The following is a 27,686-nucleotide window of genomic DNA, read 5'->3' as shown; positions in this document are numbered from 1 at the left end:
AGAAATGGTGCAGGCCTCAGTTGGAGAATCCTGCAGGAGCACATGGGATCCCTAGCCATCCGTGTCCCGGGTGGTCAGAAGGCAGTCTCTTGGAGGAGGGCTAGGGCGTGCCCATCTGCTCGTCTATAGCTTGTCCATCATGGCCAGCAAGTCATCTCCTTTGCTTGTGTTTTGTTCTGGCTGCTCTGTGATCTCAAACTCCCCCATGATCCGGGCCAACTCTTCACTCCGTTGCTGGTCCTGTGGGAAGTGTGGGGAGAGAAGGAAAGGACTTGTCTGCAGGGCTCCTGTCCTGCAGGAAGTACTTAAATTATCATGCCATTAAGGGGCTCACCTCTGGGAGAAACAGAATAGGGTACCTTTGGCTATCTTTTTTTTTTAAATTTTTTTTTTGTTTGTTTTGTTTTTTTGAGACAGGTTTCTCGGTGTAGTTCTGGCTGTCCAGGAGCTTTCTCTGTAGACCAGGCTGGCCTTGAACTCAGAGAGCTGCCTGCTTCTATTTCCCAAGTGATAGAATTAAAGGCATGCACCACCACTGCCCAAGTTTAAAAGATATATTTTTAAAATTTTCTGTGTATGAGTGTTTTGTCTTCATGTATGTGTGTGTATCATATGCATGTCTAGTGCCCACAGATCACCTGGAACTGGAGTTACAGATGGCTGTGAGCCACCATGTGGTTGCTGGGATTTGAACTCAGGACCTCAGGAAGAGCAGCCAGTGCTCTTAACCACTGAGCCATCTCATCTTTATGCTTGAAGAGCAACAGTTCTACAAGATGCTGGGGAAGATGGGTAGGGACCCCATGAGGCCCCTCACATACCTGTATAGCTTGTATGCTGATGACTTCATAGGATAACTCCTCTGGCCTAGACAGAGCTGCATGTCTAGAGGAGGCAGGAAGAGACAGGCCTAAGGTTACAAGGTTCATACTTCCTCTTCCTAGTATGGTGAACTACCTCATGAGAACATGGTAACCAGTTTTCTCTGCTTCTCCTGCCACTTCCCGTTTCCACCACCCCCATCCTTATGTTTCAGAAAGTCTTGTGTTTGCTTCTCTGCCGACATGACATTTTCCCTTTCTCTTCGCCAAGTTCTGAGGCCTAGGTCACATGGCAGCTCCTCCAATCCACATTGCAAACCGGCCTTCACTAAGACATTTGTGACCCGGCAGTTGAAATGACTTTAGGACAGCTCGGGGTCCTATACTCCATATTTGTGTGTATTCATGAGTGTGTGTGCACACGGGCCATGGCAAGCACGTGGGAGTCAGGGATGACTTGTGAGTGTTGGTTCTCAATCTGTGGGGCTGGAATGCAGGTCCTGAGCTTGGGGCCTTTAGCTGGTGAGCCAGCTCAGTCCAGTCATCTCCTGATCCTTCTTGTGTAGCTTCCTGTTTGGTATAACTTTAGAGCTTTTGGAGGAGTGGCTTCAGGAAGCCCCATTTGCTTAATCCCCAGGGAGTCTTTAATCAGGCCACCACCAAGTGCTGCTAAGTCACTGGTGGTTTTTATCTGTGCTCATGTGTGTGGCTCTGCAGTTGTCATTGTGTCTGTGTTCTTATACCACGCAGGGGTTTATTTGTGTATTTACACTTGATCTAAGCCATGGAGCTGAGAATTTAGGGCTGGAGAAGTATCTTGGTTTGTAGGGCACTAGATCCAGCGTATGCAGAAGCCCTGGATTTGATCTCATATAAACTGAGCGTGGAGGCACACACTTGTAATCCCAGGACCTTAGAAGCAGAGGCAGGAGGATCGGGACTTTAAGGTTATGTAGTGAATTTGAGGTCATCTGGGCTATATGAGACCCTGTCAAGAAAAGAAGAGAAGAGAAAAGAAAGAAAGGCAGGTGTAAAACGTACTCCTCTTCCTCATCAGTGGTAAACAGATTCAATCGAAATCCCGGTTCAGGGCCGCTCGGTTTCTTGATCTCCATCCCTCCCATCAGCCTGGCCAAGAAATTCAGTTCTTCTTTGGCAAGAGGGTTTGGAGCAATGTTTTCCTGTAGAAACAACTGTGTGATTTGTAGCCATAGAGGGGGGTCACGTTTTCCTGCCAAGACCCCAGAGACACTGGGAGGAATTATACAACAAAGCGAAATAATAACAGTCTAAATTATTTCTGGGTACAACTAATGCACAGAAGGCAAGCTTAGCCAGAATAATCCAGTCAGCAACAGTGGGACGTTAGCAAAGAAGCAAACCACAGACTTTCAACTTTGAAGCTTAGTGGAATGCCCCAGGGACCACACTTCTCAGACTGTCTTCCTCCTTGGAGGAGAGCAGGGGCCTGCTTCCTCTTCAGTCGGGTCCAGTTCCCTCTGCCAAGTGGCTCCTGTCAGGTCTGCTGCTCAAGGGATACCATTCCGGAGGAACTCCAATACTGCCCTCTGGTGGTGACATCCAGGAACACAGTTGGCCATTTCTCTCGCCACCCTTCATAGACTTTACCTTCCTTCTCGACTATGGGCTCTAATTCACTACAGTCAGTTACGGAAAACACATTCTCTTACTTCTGTCTGGCTTGAAACAAAGCCCTTTAACTCCTGCATAAAGAACAAACTGGAGCTGGTTGGTGGTGGTGCATGCCTTTAATCCCAGCACTTGGGAGGCAGAGGCAGTGAGTTTAAGGTCAGCCTGGTCTACAGAGAGCGTTCCAGGACAGCTAGGGATACTCAGAGAAACTCTGTCTCGAAAAACCAACAAAACAAAACAAACCCCTAAGTGGAGTAAGACCTTCTTTAATCTGGTCCCAGAGTCCTGTCTAGCAAAGCCCCTGCTCTTTGGAGACTAGCTGCCTCTCCAAACAAGATCCAGCTTTCCTCGTTCTTCTTGTGCTCACCCCGCCACCATGGCTGGCACCCATTTCTCCTCCTCTGCTCTTTGGAGTCTCACCCCCTCTGGAGCCCAGTTTTCATGCCGCCGTGGTGATCCCTGGCCTCTGCTCCCACCACCAAGGACAGAGCACACAGTCTTCTGGCATAGCCTGTCAATGTCCTTCCATCTTGCTGTTTGCTTCTACTTTTGTCCTTCCCAGGGAACCAAAGCCTTTTCGGGGTGAGACAACATGGATGCCAAGCTTCTGTCTTGGTTCCCAACCCTCAGACACAGTTCCATAAACACTCAATAACTGAACAGTCTGTGATTTGTCCCAATGTCAGCGTGTGGCTAGCTGATGAAAGTTTATAGGAACTCAGAGGGATAAAAACTTCATTTTAAAGGAGGGCAGAAGGTCCTTACATCCAGGAAGCACTCTTGAAAAGGGATGCTTTGATATCTGCCCCTACACACATGTTGGGCCCAGCAGCCACAGGCCTCACAGCTCTGGTACAAAGCTATTTCTCATGTCTTGGTAATTGGCTCCTATTTAATTGTGGTGATGAACCAATCCCCAAATTACCTAATTAGTCAGATCACTGGAAGGCTGAGGGGAAGATGTCAAAAGATGAGGGGAAAGTTAACTAGCTCTGAAAGCCAAAGCCCCGCCCCCATACAGACACCACGGAGTGGGGAAAGAAGCAGGGAGGAAAGGGGAAGAGCAGCTCACCTGTGTCTTCGAGGCTGAGTTCTTTGATGTTGCAGACATGTGTGTTTCCACAGGACGACTTGAACTATACCTGGCACCAACAGAAAATGGTGCTGTTACCCAGCCTGGTCGCTAACTCCCTTCTAACTGGTGAGTACAGTGGTTGTCATTTTGAGATATTTAATTGCATCCAGAAAGATGCTGAGTTTAGGGCTGGAGAGATGGCTCAGTGGTTAAGAGCACTGGCTGCTCTTGCTCTTCCAGAGGTCCTGAGTTCAAATCCCAGCACCCACATGGTGGCTCACAGCCATCTGTACTGTGATCTGATGCCCTCTTCTGGTGTGCAAGCATAATACAGACAGAACATTGTATACATAATAAGTAGATATTAAAAAAGAAGATGCTGAGTTTAGAATACTGCTAGTTGTGAAATGCTCACAATGTGCTTCTTCCGAGAAAAGGCCTCAGAAGGAACAGTACTGAGGACACAGCAGTACAGGAAGGCTGTGTGACCCTCCACAGCAAAGACACTGGTTACTTTTCCATGGTTACTTAAGACTATGTATCTTTTGCCTATGGGGTGTTGCCAGGGATCCTTAGTGCTTGAATATCATGGCTCTGACATGCATTATATTTGGGGGGGGGGTGAATGACTCCAATGATCAATGGGTTTTGTTTTCTCCCCAGACAGGCTCTCAGGTGCTCTAGGCTGGCCTCAAACTCACTATGAAGCCCAGGATGACCTTAATGAACTTTTCATCCTCCTGCCTCCATATCCCAAATGCTGGGAGTGTAGGCTTGCACCATTACACCACTTTATGTGGTGCAGGGCTTCATGCATGCTAGGCAAGCGCCCTATTAGCTGAGCCACATCCTCAGTATAGGCAGTGGGGGATTTCTCAGAGAACTTTTTTTTTTTTTTTAAATGAAGTGAGTGACTCTGTGTATTTGAGTTCACTCACTGGAGGTGACCTCTGTGAGATTGGTTTCACTCAGTGGAGGTCTGACTTACATGTTAGTTCCCAGTTTCAAGACTCGGTCTCCATAAAGCTCGAAGGAACCTTCCTTGTGGGCAGTAACATAGTCTCCGCCATGCTGGAATTCTGTCCTCTTCACCTCTTCGCCTTTGTCATTGAACACTCTGAAAAGCACAGGTGACAGGGACTTCTGGGAGAGGGACAGCCTTCAGGACACTTTATCTTTTGCACACAGCAGGACAAAAAGGGATTTAATCCCTCTTTTGAGAGAAGGATGCTAGGCTGGAGATACAACTCACCACACCTCCATAGCACGTGCAAGACCTTGGGTCCCAGTGCCAGGGAAGCCAACCAAACAAAAGATAAAGACGGGGCTTGAAGAGATAGCTCAGCCATTAAAGGCTAGGCTTACAAAAAAAAAAAAAAAAAAAAAAAAAAAAAGATAAAGACGATCTTGTCTGTCTGACTGTGTAAGCACGGCAGAGTGTGGTCAAGTGTTCTCACAGCAACTACTTAACTGCTGAGGAAATGAACCTGGGAACTGGCTGCCTGGCCCCAGCATCCTCCTTTCAAGCAGCAAAGCTGTGATTGGATTCTTGACCTCCACAGAGCTGAGCTTTACTGAAGAAGGGACAAGTAAGCAGAGCCTGGGAGGCCCAGCAGTGCGGCAGTCTGTGGGGTGGGCACACTCTGTGTTCCTGGTACCTCCATGTGGTGGGCACACTGTGTTCCTGGTACCTCCATGAGGTGGGCACACTGTGTTCCTGGTACCTCCATGTGGTGGGCACACTGTGTTCCTGGTACCTCCATGTGGTGGGCACACTGTGTTCCTGATACCTCCATGGGGTGTGCACACTCTGTGTTCCTGGTACCTCCATGGGGTGGGCACACGCTGTGTTCCTGGCACTGCAAACACTGCTGGCCAGTTACCACAGAGAACTTACCTAATGACTCCAGGAACTTCAGTTCCCCAGGGCACAGGCCCCGACACTGGCAACACAAATCGACCATTAGAGTTCTGAACTTTGTCCTTTAGAAATGTGGACACCTAGAAAAAAAATATATTTGGTGTAATTTTTCTGGTACATTTTCACGGACACAAATCTTCTGAGGATGAACCAGTAAGCAGTGGTTTGTGCATGCTACCTAGTGAGGTACAGGTACTAGAACACAGTGTGTGCACACCCCATAGAGAGAGGGGGACATACACTCTAGACTTGCAGGGCTAGAGTGGCCTCATCCACATGATGGGGATACTTGGTCGCCAACTGAAGGAACTATTTGGAAAGAATTAGGATGTGTGGCCTTGTTAGAGGAGGTGTGGTCTTGTTGGTGGAGGTGTGGCCTTGTTAGAGGAGGTGTGGCCTTGTTAGAGGAGGTGTGGTCTTGTTAGAGGAGGTGTGGCCTTGTTAGAGGAGGTGTGGTCTTGTTAGAGGAGGTGTGGCCTTGTTAGAGGAGGTGTGGTCTTGTTGGTGGAGCTGTGTCTCTGCAGGAAGTTTTGAGGATTTAAAAGACTTGTGTGACTCCCTGTGGGCCTTGTGATCCTGGATCAAGAATTGAGCCCCCAGCTGTTCCTTTACTCTGCCATCACAGACTCTAGCCCCTTGAAACCATTTGTAAGCCCAATTACAGGCTTTCTTTTATAACTTGCCTTGGTCATGGTGTTTTACCACAGCAACAGAAAAACCACTATGACACATTATCAAGCCAGACCTTCCACATAGTAAACCTGAGGATAGCAGCTCCCTGAAGAGAACAGTGACGGGTTGGGGACGTGGGCTGGGATGCTGTTTGAGCTGGAGGAAGCAGATTTTGTGTATGATGCTTCAGAAGTGGAGATGTGCAGGCACAAGCCATATTCTGAGGGGAATGGTCAGAGGTGGGAGAACAACCTTTAAGGAGTTCCTCACTTTTAGATCTTTTGCCTTTCCCAGCCCCTCTCGCCTTTTATAATTCCCAGTTTCAGTGAGCACCACTACTACTCGGCCACCACGCTAGCATCTGAACCACCGTCAGTCACTTTCCTTTATCTCCCTGGCTGCCAGGCCATGCCAGTGTTCTGGCTGCCTCCATCTTCACCCCACCTGGTCCTCACTGCTGACCACCATTTCCTGCTTTCCTTATCTGTGGATCCTGCTCTCCATCCTAGTGATAGAGACATGCTCCTGGATGCCTTAGCAGCCATGTGCCTTCCTTAAAACCCTTGGCTCCCTGTTGCTTGCCAGATCATATCCAGCTGCAGGCACATTTCTGACTCCTGCATTTCCTATATGCAAGTGCTGAAACCTCCCTACCATGGCAACCACTGAGCCAGCATCCTTTGCCTCCCAACCCCTTTTCTTCATGGGCCTGCTGAAAATCTGTCTTGGGGTGGAGGGAAGAGAGAGAGAGAGAGAGAGGGAGAGAGAGGGAGGGAGAGGGAGAGGGAGAGGACTGTAGGTGAGTTACCAGCATGAAGACCCAACTCTTCCCAGAGCCCACGTAACAGCAGATGTGTGTGGTTAGTTTCACTGTGAGAGGAAGAATGCTCAGAGTCCCACTGCTGCCAGGTCCCTGTCCCTCCAAGGAGACACTCAGGACAAACAGATGCTGACCAATTGGCCTACATTTATCATGCCTTTTAACTCCAGATGAAGAGAGGCAGCTCCCTAGAGCTTGCTAGCCAGCCAGTGCAGACTAACTGGCAAACCCCAGGTCCCAGTGGGAATCCCTATCTCAGAAAACAAGATGGAAGCCTGGCTGTGGTGGTGCATGCCTTTAATCCCAGCATTTAGGAGGCACAGGCAGGTGGATCTTTGCGAATTCCAGGCTTGAGTTTGATATGTAGCTGAAGAGGACTGTGGGATGGAGATGGCTGTAGCTAACTCTTGATGAACCTAAATGGAACTGGTTTTAGTGCAGTCTCTGTCCGGGTCCCCAGGGACAGGTCATGATGCCGTGTGTGGTTCATGACATAGAAAGCTTGGCACTGGACGTGCAGGTTTATATTTGCTTTGGTTAAAACAACAACAACAATAAAAATAAATAAGAACAAGAGTTCTTGGTGCAGGGCTGCGTTTTCTTGATTTAGTTGGTTTTGCTAACAAATCTAAAAACTATCAAGACTATTTTGAAAACAGAGAATTCGTATAGGCAATCACACATCGCAGCTGAACAGAAACATGGAAGAGCAGACACGGAAGCCAGCCCAGCTGTGCAGATCACTGGCAGAGGAACGGCAAGCTGTGTGATTCAGCACCACCTCCTGCAGCCCTCCCTCCCCGAAGCCATAGCTAAGGATGACCTTGAACTCCTGCAGAGTGGAAGGGCTCGGCATGTGCACCCATGATTAGCTATGATCTCCATGTTTCCTTGTTTTTCCATTTGGCAATAAAAGCCCAATATATTTAGCGGCATAATGCATTTCAGTGATTTCACTACAGAATTATGATTAGGCATGTTTTTTTCCATTACAATGAATTTTATCTCCTCAAAACCGAGAGATCAATATGGCTGCAAATATTACTGCTGTCCATAAAATATGCCTAAATACATGCATGGTCCTGGTAACACCACTGAATGGAATTTTCAATCTGTTCAAATTGATTTTTAAATCTGCTACATAAGTCTTGCTTGTACTTCTATAATTTTATATTTTCAACCATCAGCATTAGAGATCTTAGTCTATATTCAGATTGTTCTTGCTCCATCCATAGTAAATACAATGACATTGTTCATTAGCATTAAAAATAAAACTGGCATTAGAGCTGAAATCTATTTGTTGTTCCTGCCCTTGGAAGGGAAGCAGATTCAGGCACGAATCACTTTCTAGTCCTCTTCTTGACTTGGTTCTCATGGATGCACATGAGGTCCTGAAGGTGCTGGGGTGCGTCTCTCTGCCCTGTTTCTCCTCCATAATCCTCACTCCCAGGAGGTAGCACCGTGACCACATTCTTGCATGTGTTTTACACTTCTTCAGTGTAGAAGGAATATTACATGTGTTTCCTTCACTGGGTTCTTCCAGTGCACTCCAAATTACCTACCATCATTTCCAATTTTCAGGCAAAGAAGCTCAGATTCAAGAGCACAGGCTCAGTGTGCAGCTGATACTGTCTAGCACTGGGACCAGAGTTGGTTTTGTTGTAGGAAGCCATAGTTCCACATCAGTTGACTGACGCAGTTTTAGGAAGGGACAAAGCCCCATCCGGGAGAGCTGCCCAGACCCACACAAATTCAGAAGAATATTTTTTAAAGTTAGGGTACAGAACTGTTTGGAATAGGCATGGCACAGTAAGAGAAGGGACAACAGCCATCAAGAAATGAATGTAGGGTAAGGGTATAGCTCAGGGGCAGGGAACTTGCTTAGCATACATAGGGACTTGGTCAAGGTCCCAGAAACTGGAAAAAAAGTATGTGAACCCAAGCTAATGTGTCAGCAGCTTAGAGAGAAAAGAAGAACCACAGGAAGAGCAAACCCTATGCACTTTAGAAGCAACTGGACAAACCAAGACTGGAGAATCACAGCGACATTTGTCCTGAGCCAAGCGAGTGGTGGGAAGGAAATGTCCTCAACAGAGACCACAGTGGGGAAACTTGGATTTTGGGCAATAGTTTTGTGGCGGACACGGAATTAATTATAGGCCCAGTAGGTCTGGTCATATGGATTTCAGCAAGTAAGTGAATGGTGAAGGCCAGGGAAGGGTGCATCTCATGGAGCAGGAGAGCAGCCACATGACAGTGTCTGATGCTGGGACACTGAGGATGTGAGCTTGAGAAAAGCTTCATGGTCACACTAGTACCCAGACAACAGTTTTTCTGTAGAGCAAAGAAGCTCAGTGAATCTGGGGGAAAATGGCTTAAATCTATCATGTGATCTCTTATAGTCATGGATTCAAAACATCAGGAGCACCACCAGTTGGGCTCATGTTCCTGGTCTGTTCAGATGACTGGCTTATGGCCAGGGCAGCAGCTGCAGGGGTGGTTTGGGGGGTTCCAGGCACTTACTCGGATGTGCAGGTCTTGGAAGAAGATAAGCAGTGTCTGCCGGATCAGCTGGAACTCCCCAGCAGAGAGATTCCCATATACCTGCCAAGGCAAGGTGGAAGGAAGCATTGCACATTCTTCCATGGGCTGTGTGGTAGGGACAGGCAGGGTTGGAGTGCTCAGGGGTGGGACTCAGATAAGCGGGAACCTTGGCAGCAGGAGTGTCAGCACCCTCCCTCCCAAGTGGAACAGACTCTGCCATTCCACCTTCTCCACAGGCCTGGAGCATCTGTTCTCCACGGCTGAGCAGGCATGCACTCAGCTCTTGGCTGCTGTTTTCCCGGCTACAGCCGAGAGTGGAAGACGATAGCCGCCATTGTAGTAACAAGTAGGCAGCTGTGGGACTTTAGAATGTCCTAGGAGAGTGGCAGGCTTTGACCCTGTCACTGTAAGCATAGAATCTGCTGGGTCTTACAGGTGACTGAGAACAAGGGCAGTGGCGGGAAGATGGCAGGCTGGTGGGCGGCTTACTTCTGTCAGCTGCCGGAAGGTCTCGTCCACCTGATGTATGATGGTTGGAGAGTCCTGGATGAAACCCTTGATGGAGTCTAAATGGTTGAAAGTGACCAGCAGCACATCCTTGGGGCGTGGACACAGCAGCACTTGATATTTGAAAGCCATGGTCATCAGGTCGTAGAGCTGTCAACCCACACAGGAAACAGACGGGAATCATAAAAGCCGACCGACCGGAAGCTGAGCAAAGTCATTTTTGTGGAAAAGCAGTCATGAGCTTGCCACGCAGCTCAGGAGACCATGAGGGTTGTCACCCAAGCCAGAGCATTTCTGAGGATGTGAGGGCTGATGAGAGTAACTAAACTAAGACAACAAGAGGAGCCAGAAGGTCCCTGGGCAACCATGGTTTTCTGGTCATCCTGTCTCCTGGATGGGGCTCACATGAAACCCCATTGGTTGCTGTGAGGTCTGGACTAAGCACTGGACTTGGAAGGATCTGGAATCCTGATTCCCCTTCCTCAGCCTGCCCACTTGTTAGTTGTGAGCCACCACGTGGTTGCTAGGATTTGAACTTGGGACCTCTGGAAGAACAGTCAGTGCTCTTAACCACTGAGCCATCTCTCCAGCCCAGTTTTTAATGACTTTTTTTTTTTAAAGTACATATAGTGGAGCAAGTTGAAGAATAATTATCATTATTGAAGTCTAACGCAATAATTGTCTGTAGTCCTAGAACTTGGGGACAGGGAGGGTGGCTCAGTTGGTAGAACTTTCCTAGCATGCAGGAAGCTCTGTGTTGGATTTTTAGCACAGCCCAGGAATAGTTGTGCGGGTCACCATTCCGGTAGTGGAGGCAGCAGTATCAGAAGTTCAAGATCATGCTCAGCTTCATAGTGAGCTGGAGACTGGCCTGGAATGTGGGAGATCCTATCTAAAAGAGCAATCTCATGAGTTTACTTTCTCCCCAGTATCCTAGATTAGTATGTGTAAGTGTGTACCTGTAGAGGCAAGAGGTTAACCCCCAGTGTCATCTTTAGGAGTGATATCTACCTCTTTGTTTTTTTTTTTTAATAAAGATTTATTTATTTAATGTATATAAGTACACTGTAGTTGTCTTTACACACAAACCAAAAGAGGGCATCAGATTCCATTACAGATGGTTGTGAGCCACCATGTGGTCGCTGAGAATTGAACTCAGGACCTCTGGAATAGCAGTCAGTGCTTTAAACCACTGAGCCATCTCTCCAGCCCCTCATCTACCTCTTTTGAGACAGGGTCTTTCACTGGCCTAGAGCTCACCGATTCAGCTAGGCTTGCTGCCTAGCAAGCTCCAGACGTCGTCCTGCTTCTGTCTCCCAGTGACAGGGTTATGAGCGCATGGCATCATGCCCAGCATTTGGTTCTGAGGACAAACACATGTGCTTGTGTCTGTGAGGTAAGCACTGTGACTGACTGAGTCATTTCCCCGACCCAAATGTCCCACGGCGCTGCAGGATCTTCTCCAGAACAAACTATGGGTTCCTCTTGGCTGTGATGGTTTATTCCACTCTCCTCATTGGTCACACTGACATTTGTTTTTATGTTTAGTCTTATTTGTGTGTGTACAAGTGTATGCATGAGTGTGTGTGCGTGCAGATAGAATGGAAGCTGGAAGAGGGTATCTGATATCCAGGAGCTGGAGTTATAGCCATTGCGAGCCATCCCATATGGGTGTTGAAAACAGACCTCTAGTCCTCTGAAAGAGCAACAAGTGCACTAAGCCACTGAGCCCCACCATGATGGTTCCAAATACTGGTGCTTTAGTTTGCATTTTGCAGCATGTTGATGCTATGTGTCTGCACTTGTGGTTAGACTGGGGCTGTGGGCTTTGGGGAGGAAGACCATAGGTGATGAGCCATTTTCTTCACAGCATGCAGGAAACAGTGTCAACATCCCCTGGGACCTCTGGCCACCTGCACATGAAGCCAATGTCTTCCCCTGGTACACTCTGGCTGGAGGGCATCTCCTTCTGCCTGAGTTTCTCCTTCCTGGACGGCAGGTGGCTACATAAATGTTTCATAACTCTTCTGAACAGATTTGTATGTCCTCTGCTTTTCAGTTATGTGGCATGATTCTTTTAAAAAATCAGAGTGTCCCAGGGGTTGCCTCAGTGGTTTGGAACACTTGCTGCTCTTGCAGAGGACCTAGGTTTGGTTCCCAGCACTGGCAGAGCAGCTTACAACCATCGCTAAGTCCAGCTCCAAGGGTTGTGATGCCCTCTTCTGGCTTCTGCAGTCACTGCACACATGATGCACAGACATACATGCAAAACACTTATACACATAAAACAGAAGAGTAAATAAAAGGAGTGCTCTAATACTTTGTTTTCCAAAGGCATAGATATGTTCATATAAGTAAAGGCTGAATATTTAAACATATACCTTAGGAATACCTGTTTTTTACACGGCAGAGCTGACATTTATTGTAAGGAGGTAGTTTAAAGTTTTTCCTTTTATAAAATAACAACAACAATAATAATTATTATTATTTGGGTTTCTTTGAGTAGGTTTCTCTATGTACTCTTGGCTGTCCTGGAACTCACTCTGTAGACCAGGCTGGCTTCAAACTCCCAGAGATCCACCTGCCTCTGCCTCCCAAGTGCAGGGATCAAGGGTGTACCTAGCTAAAACCTAAGTATTAAGATATATTTATATTAATGGTTTTCACTGTGACATCTGCATATATGTGCACAGTGCTTTAGTCATACTGGCTTTCCTAACTGCTTTCTCTTACCATCCTCCCAGAGGTAAAGGGAAGGGTAGAGTATTTGAACCCGGTGGTACATGTTCATGCCTGTAAATAGGATGTGAACAGCAGGGTTCCCTTTGGGCAGATGAAACACAACAGACGCCTCCAGAGATCCTCTCACCCTGACAACTGACTGCAGCTCAAATTTACTTTTGCTGTTCTCCCAGGATACCATTGCATGTGGCATCCGATTTTACCCCATCAAAGGGCATCCACAACAGGTGCTCGAGCTGCAGCTGAACTGACCCAGGGGCTGCTCACCTTATCCATGCTGGCCTGGTTCAGTCGCATGATGGAGGCATGAGCCAGGCGGTCATACACAGTCCTCAAGGCCTTCTTGGAGTACAGCTCCTGGGGTTTGAACAGTTCCTCCATGAACTTCCTATTGAACATGGTTGAAATGATGTCGTTCAGAACTGTAGAGACAGGAGAGACTCCAGATGAGCCAGGAAGGGACTGGAAGAGGCCTGCCTTATTTAGGAGTTGCTGTCTGTCTATGAATGGGAGCTAGGTGTAGGCAGTGCTGAGACACAGAATGCTTTCTGAAATGAGCCCCTTGGAAAGAAGCCCAGGAGTCCAGTAGGAAGCAGGGCTCAGGAGGGCTCATCCAGGGTAATGTCCAATGACAATATTCTTCAAGATGGTGCTTTACACGTTACACAGACACCATCTGCCTTCATAAGGAAAATTGTTCTTAAAAAAAAAAAAAAGTCCTGTTCTGCCTGGCAGTGGTGGCTCATGCCTTTAATCCCAGTGCTCGGGAGGTAGAGGCGGACAGATCTCAGAGTTTGTGGCCAGCCTGGTCTACAAAGGGAGTACCAGGACAGCCAGAGATACAGAGAAACCCTCTCTCAACAAAATAAAACTGCTCTTCCCAAGGTCTTGAGTTCAATTCTCAGCAACCACATGGTGGCTCACAACCATCTGTAATGGGATCTGATGCCCTCTTCTGATGTGTCTGAAGACAGCTACAGTGTAATCATATAAATAAAATAAAATAAATAAATCTTAAAAAAGAAAGAAAGAAAGGAAGAAAGAAAGAAAGAAAGAAAAAGAATGTGGGCTGGAGAGATGGCTCAGCTGCTAAGAGCAAAGACTTGTACCCAGTTCCCAGTACCAACATGGTGGTTCAGTCCAGTTCTACGAGATCCAGCTCCCTCTTCTGATCTCTGAGGGTGCCAAGCATGCATGTGATATACATTCAGACATATGCGGGCAAAACACGCATAAATATAAAATAAAGAAATCAAAATTTTCCTATTATAAATAAAAAGACTGTTATAAACATATAGAGATTATAAATTAGAGCACACCCTTAAAAAGAGAAATGGCACACACATCCTTCAAAAAAATTTAGGCTGGCCTTTAGAGTGACTTTCAGGCCAGTCAGGGTTACATGTTGAGACCCCCATCTGAAAAAGCAAAAATAAAAATAAAAAATAGGGCTGGAGAGATGGCTCAGTAGTTAAGAGCACTGACTGCCCTTCCAGAGGTCCTGAGTTCAATTCCCAGCAACCACATGGTGGCTCACAACCATCTGTAACAGGATCTGATGCCCTCTTCTGGAGTGTCTGAAGACAGCTACAGTGTACTTATACAAATAAAATAAATAGATCTTTAAAAAAATAAAATAAAATAAAGTCTATAGACGGCTTCATTGTTAGTTTGTGTGGGAGTGTGGCACGGTGTGTGGCCGTGAGAGGACAGCTTTGTGGTGTCATTTCTTTCCTTCCAACCTTTCCAGGGCTTGTGGGCATTGAACTCAGGTTGGCAGGCTGCACAGCAAGCATCTCAGCCACTGAGCCATCTCGCTGGCCCTTTCATCGAATCTATTCTACCTCATTCTTCGTGGATGTGTGTGCACAATGGGGGCTGTTTCCCTTTTAAGCAGTCTAAACCATTTTCAACTTCAAATTAAATTACACACACACACACACACACACACACACACACACACACACAGGTCAGACAAACAATGGCGATTTACTTTTCGTAACATTTTGTGAAAATAGACACACTGCCCGCTGGTTAGCAATTACAGGATCTTTAATGCTTCTACAAAACATGCCATTTGGTTTGCTCCATGTTAGCATGCCTGATCCCTCGTTGATCTATGATATTGATTTCCTGGCACAGGAGTAGATCCCATCCTGTTGGGACAGTTGAGAATTAAGGACTCACACAGACCACCATGACCTCAGCTCTGCTCTCGGAGATATTTTGATGACTCAGCTAAGTACACTATTGAAGGTGTGTGTGGGGGGGTGGGGACTCTGGTATGAGAACAGCAGCAAGTATAGGTATGCATAGACTGTTCTGGATGTTTTTTATATTGTTATTGTGTGTTGTGTATGTGTGTGTGGGGGTATACGTGTGCTAAGGTGCATGAGTGGAGGTCAGAGGACAAGTTGGTGACATTGCTTCTTTCCTGCCACCTCATGCCTATCGCTGTGGGGACTGAACTCAGGTTGACAGGTGTGCTTTGGGGGTGTTATCACTTGCTGAGCTATCTGCTGGCCAAGAGTAGTCTTTAAAAAAAAAAAGGTATGTGTATGTGTGTCTGTGTGGGTGTATGTACATGTACCCTTAGAGGCTAGAGGCCAGAGGGATCCGACTCCCTGGAGATGGAGTTAAAGGTGCTTGTAAACCATCTGACATGGCTGCTGGGAACTGAAGTTGGGTCCTCTGTGACAGCAGTGTATGCACTAAGCACTGAGCCACCTCTCCAGCCCTCCAGATTATTCTTAAGCCAGTTTAGTGTAAACTGGAGAGTATTTGGTTACCAAACTCATCTACTCACAGACAACTGGGTTGCTTAGTTATATATCATGAATTCTTTTTAAAAAGATTACTTTTAAAGATATATTATTCTAATTATGTGTGTGTTTGTGTGTACCCATATGCATGTGGCTTAGGCACGTTTGAGAGAGTGAAGCCAGAAGAGTTGGGGTCCCTGGAGCTGAGTTACAGGCAGTTGTGATCTGCCTGATAGAGTCACTGTAGACTGAACTCAGGACCTCTGGAAGAGGTGTGTTCTTTAGCACCGAGCCATCTTTTGAACCCCTATCTTTCAGTTTTAATTCCATGTACTGTATCTGTGTATGAGTGAACGCAGGTGGCTGTGGAGGCCAAATGAGGGCTTTATCCTGTAGCTGGAGTTTGACAAGGCAGTAGAGGTGCCTCATGGAGTGGGTGCTGGGGACTCGGGTCCTCTGTAGGGCAATGCATATTCTTAGCTGCTGAGCCGTCCCCCAGCCTCTAATATGAATTCTTAATACGCATGCTTGTTTCTCCTCTTCCTCCTCCTCTTTTTTTTTTTTTAAATGTTTTGTTTTGTTGTTTTTAGGGACAGGGTTTCTAGGGTTTCTGTGTGTGGCCTTGGCCATCCTGGAGCTTGTTCTGTAGACCAGGCTGGCCTGGAACTCAGAGATCTGCCTGCCTCTGCTTCCCAAGTGCTGGGATTAAATGTGTGTGCCACCACTACCTGGCCTGAGTGATGTTATTATTATTATTATTATTATTATTATTGGTATCAGGCTTTTAAAATCGGATTTTAAAGTATTTACATTTCAAGAGTGATTATTTCTGAAAGACGCAAACCCCATTTCCCTTTGCTGAATGCACTGGATGTGCTATGCTAGGAGTTTCACTCTGGCTAAACTTTTAAAGAACGAAGAGCAGGGATTTTTTTTAAAAATGTATTTTATGTATGTGAGTACACTGTCACTTGCTTCAGACACACCAGAAGAAGAGGGCATCAGATCCCATTACAGATGGTTGTGAGCCACCATGTGGTTGCTGGGAATTGAACTCAGGACCTCTGGAAGAGCAGCCAGTGCTCTTAACCACTGAGCCATCGCTCCAGCTCCGAGCAGAAATATTTTATTATTATTTTAAGAACATTTTATAGAGGAAAGAGAAGTTGAAGGCTGTACTTAAATCTTTTTCATGTATTTGTTTTTTTAAAGGTAGAGGCCTATATATTCCAGGTTGGTCTGGAATTAAGGCCTATAGCCAAGGATGGCCTTGAACTTCTAATACTCTTTGCCTCTTCGGCCGTCAAAGTGCTGGGACTGGAGGCAAACACAACTGCACTCAGTTGGTAGAGAAGTGCTTCAGATTGGAGGGGGGTATTTTCCTCCCTTACTGACTATGGTGGTTTGAATGAGAAAGGCTACAAAGCTCACATGTTGGAATACTTGGTCCCCAGGTGAAACTGTTTGTGAAGGCTGAACAGGCGTGGCTTTATGGGAGGAGTTTTGAAGTTTCAGAGGCCTACACTATTCTAACCCCCTTCTCCTGCCCCCCCCCTTCTGGCCGCCTTATCCTTCTTATTCAGGATGTAGCCCCCAGCTGTTCCTTCATTTGCCATCATGGCCTCTGATCCTCTGAAGCTCAATTTAACACTTCCTTTTTAAGCTGCCTTAGCCATGGGCGCCTTACCACAGCAATGGGAAAGAAAGATACCAATATTCAGAGCTGATTCTTAAAGAATCACTACACTCACGCTTGACCTTTGGATTTGACCCTCCATTGACTCTCTCCTGTTCCTCAGACAGGAAGAATTAGACCCACAGCAAATGCAGGTGCTTTCACATCTGAGGACAGCTCAGAACGGCCAGAGAACTCTCACAGGGATGCTGAGAGATACAGGAATCCTTCTGGATTTGCTTCAGACAGATAAAGCAAGGACCTGCAACAAATTGGGTTTTCTAACTTTTCTCCCTCACCACAGCCTTTATATAAAGTACAGAATCTGCGAGGAAAAGATACCAATGAAAAGCCACAGGGTCCCCAGAAAAGTAAAAGGGAAGCGTTAAAGTAGGCCATGGAGGAAGGAATCACTGGAGACCATTCCTCTTACAAAGAGCCGAGTCATTTCTCTAGGGTCTTTGAGCTCATTCAGGATCCAGGAGAATAGCTTAGCCTCAAATAAATTGGTTTGAAAAGCGATAAAACCCCAAGGCGATTGTTACTGACTTGGGCAAAGCAAAAAGGAAAAAAGGAAGCTTTTCCCCAGGGACATACAAGTGCTCTGTATCACCATGGCTCCCACATCAGACCTAAGCAATGTTCACCTGTCGAGGACCGAGGGCAGCAAGGTCTGCGGGCACAGCAGGGCACACATGAGCCCCCAGAGAGGAAATGGGCGTTTAAAGGCTGGGCCCTGCACCGGGAGAGTGGAGACACACACCGTTCCCCCTGTTCCTCTGTGTTAAGCTTAGCCCAGGCAGGCGTATAGAATACCAGGCACCAAGGTGAACGCCACATGAACACAGAGGAAGGAGCCGTGCCTCAAGATCCGCACTGCACACACGTGTGCGCAGTGGGATTAGTCAGACACCTGGGCTGCCCTTGTTACCAGGCACTTGGATTTCCCCGTCTTTTTAAAATACAAAAACAAGGAAATTCAACTTGGTAACAGAAAATGGATTTATTTATAGTTTGCCTACACCAAGGAGAAAACGTCTGCTCTCTCTTGTCTCTGCAACATCATAGTTTTATAGAAGAGAAGAAACAAAGGCCGTCGTGTTCATGTAGTAATTTAGCTGTGAGGCAAATGGCCAGAGCTGTATGAAATCTCCTATAAGGCAAGTTCCTCCTTCAGCTGCTGCCAGGGCTGCATAGTCTTTCTCCTCTGCACAGATCGGGATTCTGGGACATCTGAGTACTTTGGAGTCCACTGTCAATGTCAACGGTCTGACAACTGAAGGGAGGGGGAGGGGCACACACGTCTCCGGCTAGAATCTCTCTTCCCCTGCCAGGACCAGGCTCCCACCTTGGCATTTGTTTTTGGCACTGAAATGAGCTTTGCTTTCTTTCCCTGGGGGCAGAATGGAGGGGAGTCAGATTTGGTCATGAAAAGGATGAAAACAGGAGGGGCGGGGTCTTTCATGGGGACATCAGGAGGGCTGGTAACTGGGTAAACATCAGACAGATGACCAAGTCAGCGTCTGCTGATTATTTTTGAACACTTATGTTAAAATGAGCTCCAGCGATCCAATTACACACACAAAGAGCCCTCGAGAGCCACACTTCACACCTGAAATTCTGCCAGGCGTCAAAGGATGAGCCAAAAATTGCTCAAGAGAAGATGGTTGTGGAATACAGTAAAGGCAGCCCGGGACGTCAGTAGGGCTTCTCCGAACCTAGGCTGATGAGATAATTATCTCGATGAAAGCAATTCAGCTTCTATCAATTACCCCTGCTCCAAAACCACTTGTTTATGGAATCGCTCTCGATGGAGCCAAGGTTACACAAGAGAAGCCGGGGAATGTTCTGCAAGGTTACAATAGAATCTCTATCGTGTTCTAAGACATTGGGCTTCAAACTCTACACACATTTCCTCATTTAAGGTCCAAGGCAACTTTGAATTATCCTCATTCTCACATTCCACTGAAGAGGAAGATTTAATCTGGGAGAGTTGGAAATCCAAGCTGCTAACAATGGAGCTGAAATTAGAAAGGGCTTTGTCTTCCTTTATTATTTTTTTTTTAAAGCACTATTTACCTGAGACAGAGTATGTAGCCTGGGCTAATCTGGAACTCACTGTGTAGACAAGGTTGATTTTGAACCCTAAGACATCATCTGCCTGTCTCTGCCTCCCTAGTTTTAGGGTTAAAAGTATGTACCAGAGGCTGAAGAGATGCTTCAGAGGGTACGCACACTGATCACTTTTGCAGAGGACGAAGGTTCGGTTCTTAGCACTTACATGGTGGCTCACAGACATCTGTCATTCTAGCTCCCAACAATCAAATTCCCTCTGTGAACTCTGTGGGCACCAGGCATGAATATGGTACACACACACTTATGCAGGAAAAACACTCACACTCATAAAATAAATCTATAAAGTGCACCACCACAACCAGCCTAATTGTTTCATGAGTGTGTGTTTATATAGAGATCAGAGGACATTTCTTGCTAGGACCAGTTCTCTCCCACCATGTGGGTTCCAGAGATCAAACATAGGTTGTCAGGTTTGGAAGCAAGTGCCTTTACCCACTCAACCCATCAGTGGCTTTTGTTTTTCACTATGTAGCTGGGATTGGCCTGGCTATGTAGACCAGGCTGGCTTCAAACCCACAGAGATCTGTCTGCCACTGCCTCCTAAGTGTAATAAAGGTGTGTGCTACCACACCTATATATATGTATGTATGAATATGGCACACACATATGAATTCAGAATATTGTAGTCCATTAACACATTATACATAGATCCATTTATCAACATTTGCTAAAATGCTTTACCCTATTTGTCTCTGCTTATCCTGTTCCAAATTCCTCTTCATTCCCTATCCTGGCGTTATTTGTTTTAAGTTGATTTTATAATTGTTTCTGATTTCCATAATATCACATTATAAGTAAATGTCATTACAATTAGGAAAGTATTTACAAAGTCAAAACTATTATCTGCCATAATAATGTCAACTTTATGTAATTATACTAAAAACTTTCTTTCAATAATAAAAGAAAACAAACCTACAGCTTTAAATTCAAAATCCAAGATACTAAAATGCTTTCAGTGGGCCTTTTATATTTTAAATATATACATTTTATGCACAAAAACAAAAAATGTTATTATTTTTGAAAGAATTATATTTTATGTACATTGTAGCTGTTTTCAGACACACCAGAAGAGGGCATCAGGTCCCATTACAGATGGTTGTGAGACACCATGTAGTTGCTGGGAATTGAACTCAGGACCTTTGGAAGAGCAGCCAGTGGTCTTAATCACTGAGCCATCTCTCCAGCCCCCCTCCACCCCAAATATTATTAGCATATATTACTTATGCACAATAATGAGTTTTGTTATGACATTTTCACACATGTACATAATACACCATGATCTTATTTGGCCTCATTACGCCTTATGTATTATAAATATACATAACTGGCATATCTTGTGGGATAAGAGAATTTAAAATGACAGGTGTAAACCATTCCCAGGCACCACACCTAGGACATACAGCGACTGAGAGAAGCCGAGGGCTTGTTCTGAGCAAGCCTCTCAACCTTTCCAGGTTTGCAGCTGGTTCTGGGTGAGGGGAAAACCAGACTTAACATAAGGCAACAGTGCATGCATGGTCCCATGCCTTCTGCCCACTCTCCTGGCAGCCATGCAGCCACATGCTTCCATCCTCCTCAGTTGCTCAACAGGTAACTGCGCTAAGGGGAACGGCTCCGAGGGCCACTCAGACCGCAGCAAACTCTTCCGTTACATCATAGGACGACCACCGTACTGAGAAGTGGAGCTTCTGCCCCAGCTGTCCCTGAAAGCTTGGAACACCACCACCACCATCAAAAAGGATGGTGGTGGGGCGGGGTGGGGGTTAGGAGGAGCCCTTCAGATGAAGTGTGGCCCCTTTGCCAGAGCCTGCTGGGTTTTCATCTTACACAATGTGTTTATTCCAAAGTAAGCGCAGTGTCTTGGCTAAAGAACCTCACACCTTTTTCTTACTAGCAACACTTAAAGTGGTCCTGCTTAAAAACCCACTGACGACCGACCGAGTGAACCTGTGAACGAAGACTGAATGCATGCAGCCCAGAAATGGCATACCTCGTTTTCTGTCCACCTCTGTCCATTCATCTATATGAAGCATACAAAGAGAAAACACCAGTTCATGAAGCAAGAACATTAGTCGAATGGAGGCTTTTCAGATACTACATCCAGTTGTCTGCCCTGCGAACTTTCTCTTCTCCATCTGAGTTAAATGTTTTATGTGCACGCTCCACCTTCAACTGGGAGCTTGAAAAAGATGTAAGAGTTGTAAAAACCAGATAAATGACTACTGAAAAAAATTAGTGTAGGAGGAAGCTTGGGAGAACTAGCTACCTGGGGCTCCTCTTAGAAGGCTCCAGAAGTTATGTTCTCCGACATGGCAAGAACATACATTATACCAGGTGTGGTAGCACATGTCTGTAATCCCAATACTTGGGAGGCAGAGGTAGGCAGATCCAGGCCATAGTCTACAGTCAGGCACTGTCTCAAAAAAATTATATATATTAGTAGGCAAGTGTTGTACCACTGATCTCTCCTCTAAGCCCTGAAGATCAACTTCTGCCCTTTCTCCTTTCTTTGGTAGGAATAGTTCAGTGTACAGCCTCCTCCACTTCCTCTCTCCTAGCCCTTCCACTAGAGAGTTCTACACATAATTGCATGTGGGAAACATTTCACAACTAATGGCGTTTTGGGAAACACTTGGTACTATGATGTTTGGAAATGATCTCTGAAGTACAATGAAATTATGCATGTCTTCACCACACACTGGCACAGCCTCAACATACAATATAAACAGCTCTTTTGAGGCTAGTGGAAATCAGTCTCTCTCTCTCTCTCTCTCTCTCTCTCTCTCTCTCTCTCTTTCACTCAAGACTCACAGGGATAGCTGGGCCTTGTAGCACAGGACTGTAATTTTAGCTATGCAGGAGGCTGAGGCAGGATCAAAAGTTGAAGATCTAACAGGGCTTACAGAGTGAATTCAAGGCAACATAGTGAGATGCTAGCTCTAAATCTGGCTGGATGGAGAGGCTGATCAATGGCAGAGCTCTTGCCTAGGAGGCTTTAAATCCAGTCCCCAGTACTGGGGGGTGGGGTTAGCATGGTAAAGTTTTGGAGAGGGAGTAAATGGAGAAGCAGGTCCTGCCTGGCCTTCCTAAAGCAGTTATTTGGTTTTGGGGTCCTGTATCAACATGTGCTGTTTCTCTGTGGTATTAGCATCACATGCTTGCGGTTATTTAGAGATGGGGAGTTTTCATCCTCTTGAAGGTGTGTCTGACCCTCCTTGGTCTGTTGTGGATAAAACACCAGGAAGGGCAGTGTCACTGTAGTCCGCAATAGCACCCGGCGCCAGCAGAGGGCACTAAAGAGCTGTTGGTTCCTTCCCTACTTAACTCTTTAAAATGCCAGGTCAGGTATTCTCCAGATGACTTGTTTGTGGCAATACAGCTTTTTATATTTTGCATGGGTGGGATGTAGGCCCAGGGATTCTGGGGCTGGCTGTTAAATTTGAGCCAGAACAGAACTCCACTGCTATTTAGTCCTTCAGTATTACACAGCTCAGGAAAACAAAACAAAACAAAACAAAACAAAACAAAAAACAAAGGAACAAACAAAACAAAAAACCTGAAAGGTCACTTCACAGTCACGTGCTTATGTGTCTCAGGTTCCTCTCCTGTAATGAGGAAGGCAAACAAGATGCAACAGGGTTTTATGAGGTTAGAAGTGGGGCAGAGGCGGCTTCTATTGCTCATCCCCTGTTGCCTAAAATGTGGGACAATGTTTACGTATGCGACTCTTACAAGCTGCCCCATTAAGAGCACACTTCCTTTCTGTTCAACACTAAACTCTGGCTGCACTGTGGGAGAGGTGGCAATGTCTGTTACTGGCCTTTTGGGAACAGGAATGGCCTCCAGGAGACCAATTAGTTGTGTGAAAACAGCTTCAAGAATTACCATTTCCTTCAAAGCACAAACTCACAGAGATCCACCTGCCTCTGCCTCTTGAGTGCTGGGATTAAAGGTGTGCGCACCACGGCCCAGCCATCATGGTGTTTAAATTAAATGAAGTGTTGATACAGTTGAGAAACTGTTTCGATCGTCTCCAGTGGTGGCCTGTGCCTACAACCTTAGCACGTGGCCTGTTGTGGATTCCAGGCTAATCCGTGCTACTCAATGAGTCTGGGGACTGCTACAGTGTGAACCTTGTTTCAACAAAGCAAAGCAACTACTGTACTGTTGTCATTATGGAGACCGGTCTTGAGTTTTAGAATCAGTTATGGGTTGCATTCATCAGTACCCCGCTTCCAGGGACTGTACAGATGGGCTGGATCCAGTCTCCCCAGAATCTTACGTGGCGTAACATCCGTAACATCCGCCAAAAGTGGCGGAATGAATGAGTGGATGAAAATGAATCATTAAAGGTGGCTGAGACTTCATAAAGCAGAGTCTAGGTAGACCAGAAAGACTGTCATTCTTAACATACAGAATACGGTACAGTAATACACAACTATAATATTAACTCTGAGGTGGTGGGGAAAGGGGGATCAGTGCTCAGGCCAGCCTTTGCTACATAAGACTCTACCTCAGAACAAAACAAAATAGTGGGCATTCATGTAAGAAAAGATAGTATGTATATGTTGTACTTTTGAGACAGGGTCTCATTATGGTCATGCTGGCTGGCCTGAAACTTACTAGATAGACCAGGTTGGCCCAGAACTTACAAGGTAGATCAGGCTGGCCTGGAACTTGCAGGGATCCTCTTGCCTCAGCCCCCAAGTGCCTAGTTTAACGACTACAGCTTGGTATTTAAATTTTTATCATCTTTGATTATGTGTGTGTATCTGGGTATGTGCATGTTCTGAGAGGCCAGAGGAGGGTGTTGGATTCCCAGGAATTGGATTGCAGGTGGTTGTACGCTTCCCAGAGGATGCTGGGGATGGAAAACCGACCCTCTGAAAGTGCAGTAAGTGCTCCTAACTCCAGCCTGGGACTACAGCTCTTAAAGCCAGCCTGACCTCTCACATCCACAGAGCCTTGCCCAGACCACCTCTTGAAAGGCAACGCCCACTACTAATTGTGTGAACAGGGAATGCCCATTACAGCTTCGCCGTTTTATAGGGAAACAGGCTTACAGAGGTCAGCACACTTCAAGATCGTGTAGCTAGCTAAATGCGGGGTCTAGATTTTGTCTTTATGCCTTTAAAGGCCACGTAAATAATGTAATTTGCTAACTGACATCGTCTTCCAAGATGCAGACTACCTAGAGAAATCGAGCCTGTCCCTCCATTAGGGCCATCAGCCTGAGTGAAATCATATCACACAGTCAAGAGATGAAGAAGCCCCCTGAGGACGGAACACAATGGCAGAGAACACTGGCGACTTGTTCAGCAGAGCTTCACTGAGCACGGATTTATTCTGACCTGAGTGTTGAGTGCTAGATGCTGAAGTACAAAACACTTGTAAGACAAACAAGTGGGGAGACACACGCAAACAGTTGGTCAGCAACCCACCCACCCGCCACGTGCTGAGGCAGAACACAGGGAGGATGCTGTGAGACCATAAGCAGATCCTTTTCCTAAGGAGGGAGTCTCCTCAAGGACGAGATCAGGGAAGGAACAGAAGTTAAAGATCTACAAATACACGTTGGCGTGACTAGGACTCAAAGCGTCCTAATCAGAGGGCCCCAAATGTCCTGCCTAGGACTTGGTCTCCCTTTAGACGGGAGTGGAAGGTTGACTGCAGGCTTTAAGGAGAGCTGGTACTAAACGTATTTGCGTTTTGTAAAGCCCTCTGGTAGCTAGAAATGAATGGAAGGAAGTGGTCCAGAGAGTTCTCTTGTCTTGTCTATGAACTTACACAGACTCAGACACAACATCTGAAAGGGCAGGTTGGACATCAGATGAGGGAGGAAATCATGTCCTCTTTAGAGTTCAATTGTTCTTTATATAAACGTTTACTCCTCTACCTAGAAATCCAATAGTTCATACTTAAGCCCAGCAAATTTGGCGAACAAAGCAGTTTGCTGAGAAGTAAGAAAAACTGGCAGCGTGTTCTGGGTGGTCTCTTCTCTCTGAATTACACATGGTATAATTTTGCATTTTACAAGCTTTCCAATAGTATTTTCACAATTGTATTCCCTTCCAACATGTGCAAAATCAAGAAGTATGTTTTCGTTCTCATCTATATTATCTGAGGACTACATTTCTAGGAATCGCTTCTGAAATGAGCATGACCAGGCTTCAGCTTACCTAGGAGGACAGAGACACAGGCGAATCCGCATCTGTTTTGTGGGGGTTAACAGATAGTTATACCTGCCAAAAGTATATCGTAGCTGGGAACTACTTTTGGAAATGGACGAATTTCCAGAGACCTGGAAATCGAGGGATCTTTAAGTATGTCCAATGTATTAGGTTTCTCTGTGGGGAAATGCTCTTGTGGAGAATTTGACTCCCGAGGGCTTCCAACTGCATGGGCTCTGCGTCTTTTGGGAAAGATACCCGGCTGTCAAAGAGAAGTGCGCAGAGGCGTTGGTCTGGCTACTGGGATGCAGGGAAGAGGGCCAAGTGCCGGTCTGCCTGTAGGTATGAGGGCGGAGGTTGGGGGGGGGGGAGGTACTAGGCTGTGGCTTTTATTGGGGACATTTAATGAGGTGATGAAGGGGACAGATCAAGGCTGCGGGGGGGCCTCTTACCTTTGCGGGCCTTGTCTCCCGGGATGTTCTGGGCCCTCAGTCGCTGGTCCAGGACGTAAAGCATCTCCCCGCCCAGGTTCAAGAAGAGCAGCGGCAGAGTCCGCACCGACATGGTGCAGGAAGCCCGCAGGGCAGGTGAATGAAGAGCCCCAGGGTTTTGGGATTTAGCAGCCTTGAGGCCCCTCCGCGTCCATAGCCCGGTTGCTGGGGCAACGCCGCCGAACAGAAAGGCGAACCAATCATATGGTGGATTGATAGGAGGTGGTCCGAAGACCAGCGCTTATTGGGTTAGGTGACAAAGACCGCTCCAGGGGATTGGTCCGAACGAAGGAGCGCGACGTTGGCCTCCGGGGAGCGCTGGATTTGAGTTTTCCAGTCTAGCTTTCTCCTCGCAGGAAGCCTTCCAGCCAGCAGCACGAATCTGTCGCGGCACAGCCAGGCTCAACTTGAACTAGGAAAGTCAGCCCCAGCGTCTTCGGAGCCGCTTGCTTTGTCTAGAGCCCCAGCCCACTGTCGCCTGGTGAGCTGCCCCGGGGCAGATTTGTGTGCCACCTGCCAGAGACGCGCGGAGTGAGGTGACGGCAAGCGCCACGAAGGCCCTCTGTGTTATTATATATCAGTTCCTCATCTCGATTGGATATATCATTTGTCTCCTCCCCAAACCCTCTTGGAAGCGATGTCGCGCCGGATTTACGACTCAGTGAGGCAACCCGGCCCCGCCTTCCTAGCGGCCTAAGTAGGACCCGCACGTTTCTTCTCCATCTTCGGTTGGTCCTTTTCAGATGATTCTTGTAGATTTCAGTGTTTCTGCTAAGCATTTCTCTCTCCAGCCACAGCAATCTTGAGACGAGCTTTGGAACCCACATCCACCTCCCTGGGTCCTATTAATAATCAGCGACTTACTTCTTTTCCTTACAGAATCCTCACATTCCTTAATTCCCTTTTCTATATTCTTTGGTCCCTCCATATCACTGCTCTATGCTGCTGGACTAAATTTCAAAAGGCACCGCTTACAAAATACAGCAGTCCTTTAGTGCCTTCCTTCCTGCTTCTGGCACCCCCTCGTAACACCTTCTAATTGTTTTTCTTTCCTCCTCCTAAAAGACCCAAACATTTAAAAATTGTTTAGTACAACTTGAGCTTTTTGTTTTTGAAACAGGGTTTCTCTGTATAGTCCTGGAACCTCGCTCTGTAGGCCAGGCTGGCCTCAAATCAGATCCACCTGCCTCTGGCTCCGGGAGTTTTGGGATCCCAGCACAACTTGAGCTTCTTAATAGCTCAACCCCTACCTGTAATAAATATCTTTATCTTCTGGAGGGCCTTATGCATTTTGTTACCTGCCTAGCTCCCAAAAGCATCGGAAGTTTAGGCAAAGCCAACTCTTTCTCTTGGACTCTTCCTCTGGGTAGTGTCAGATTGTATTACGTACGGGCTTTAGAATCAAGACAGAGCTAGAAGCAAGGTGTGGTGGCACGTGCCTTTTTGATCCCAGCACGTTGTAAGCAGAATCCAGCCTGGTCTACATAGCAAGTAGGACCCTGTCTTAAAAACAACAAAAATCCAAAACCAGAGAGAGCTAGGTTTGAACCCTAATCAGCTTGTAAATTTGGACAAGATGTCTGCTGGGCTGTGTACCAGAGGCTTTCCTGGGAGGACCCCCCCCCCCACCAAGGTCAGGCCAGGTGGGGTTCAAGGGAAGAGGAAAAGGCACGGGCAGGGAGGGAGAAGTGTCTTTG

At 46.6% G+C, this 27,686-nt stretch overlaps 1 protein-coding gene across 2 annotated transcripts; it reads right to left on the bottom strand.

The window, feature by feature from the left end:
• Positions 1-26,062, bottom strand: OSCP1 (organic solute carrier partner 1; the record flags this gene model as incomplete). 2 transcript variants are annotated; one of them, XM_080922155.1, is made up of 11 exons in its annotated part: positions 1-240; positions 822-885; positions 1,863-2,002; positions 3,547-3,616; positions 4,538-4,666; positions 5,447-5,550; positions 9,486-9,566; positions 9,996-10,163; positions 13,023-13,177; positions 21,319-21,348; positions 25,951-26,062. In XM_080922155.1, 11 exons carry the CDS (start codon positions 26,060-26,062, stop codon positions 124-126), a joined length of 1,170 nt encoding a protein of 389 aa, XP_080778281.1. In that variant the 3' UTR covers positions 1-123. The 2 variants fall into 2 exon arrangements, with proteins under 2 accessions (XP_080778281.1, XP_080778282.1); XM_080922156.1 differs by lacking the exon at positions 21,319-21,348.
• Between the last annotated feature and the right edge of the window lie 1,624 nt (positions 26,063-27,686).

Source organism: Micromys minutus, assembly GCF_963924665.1.
Source record: "Micromys minutus genome assembly, chromosome: 9".
Classification (NCBI taxonomy): domain Eukaryota; kingdom Metazoa; phylum Chordata; class Mammalia; order Rodentia; family Muridae; genus Micromys; species Micromys minutus.
The sequence above is the reverse complement of the archived record's forward strand: the minus strand, read 5'-3'. Positions and strand labels throughout refer to the sequence as shown.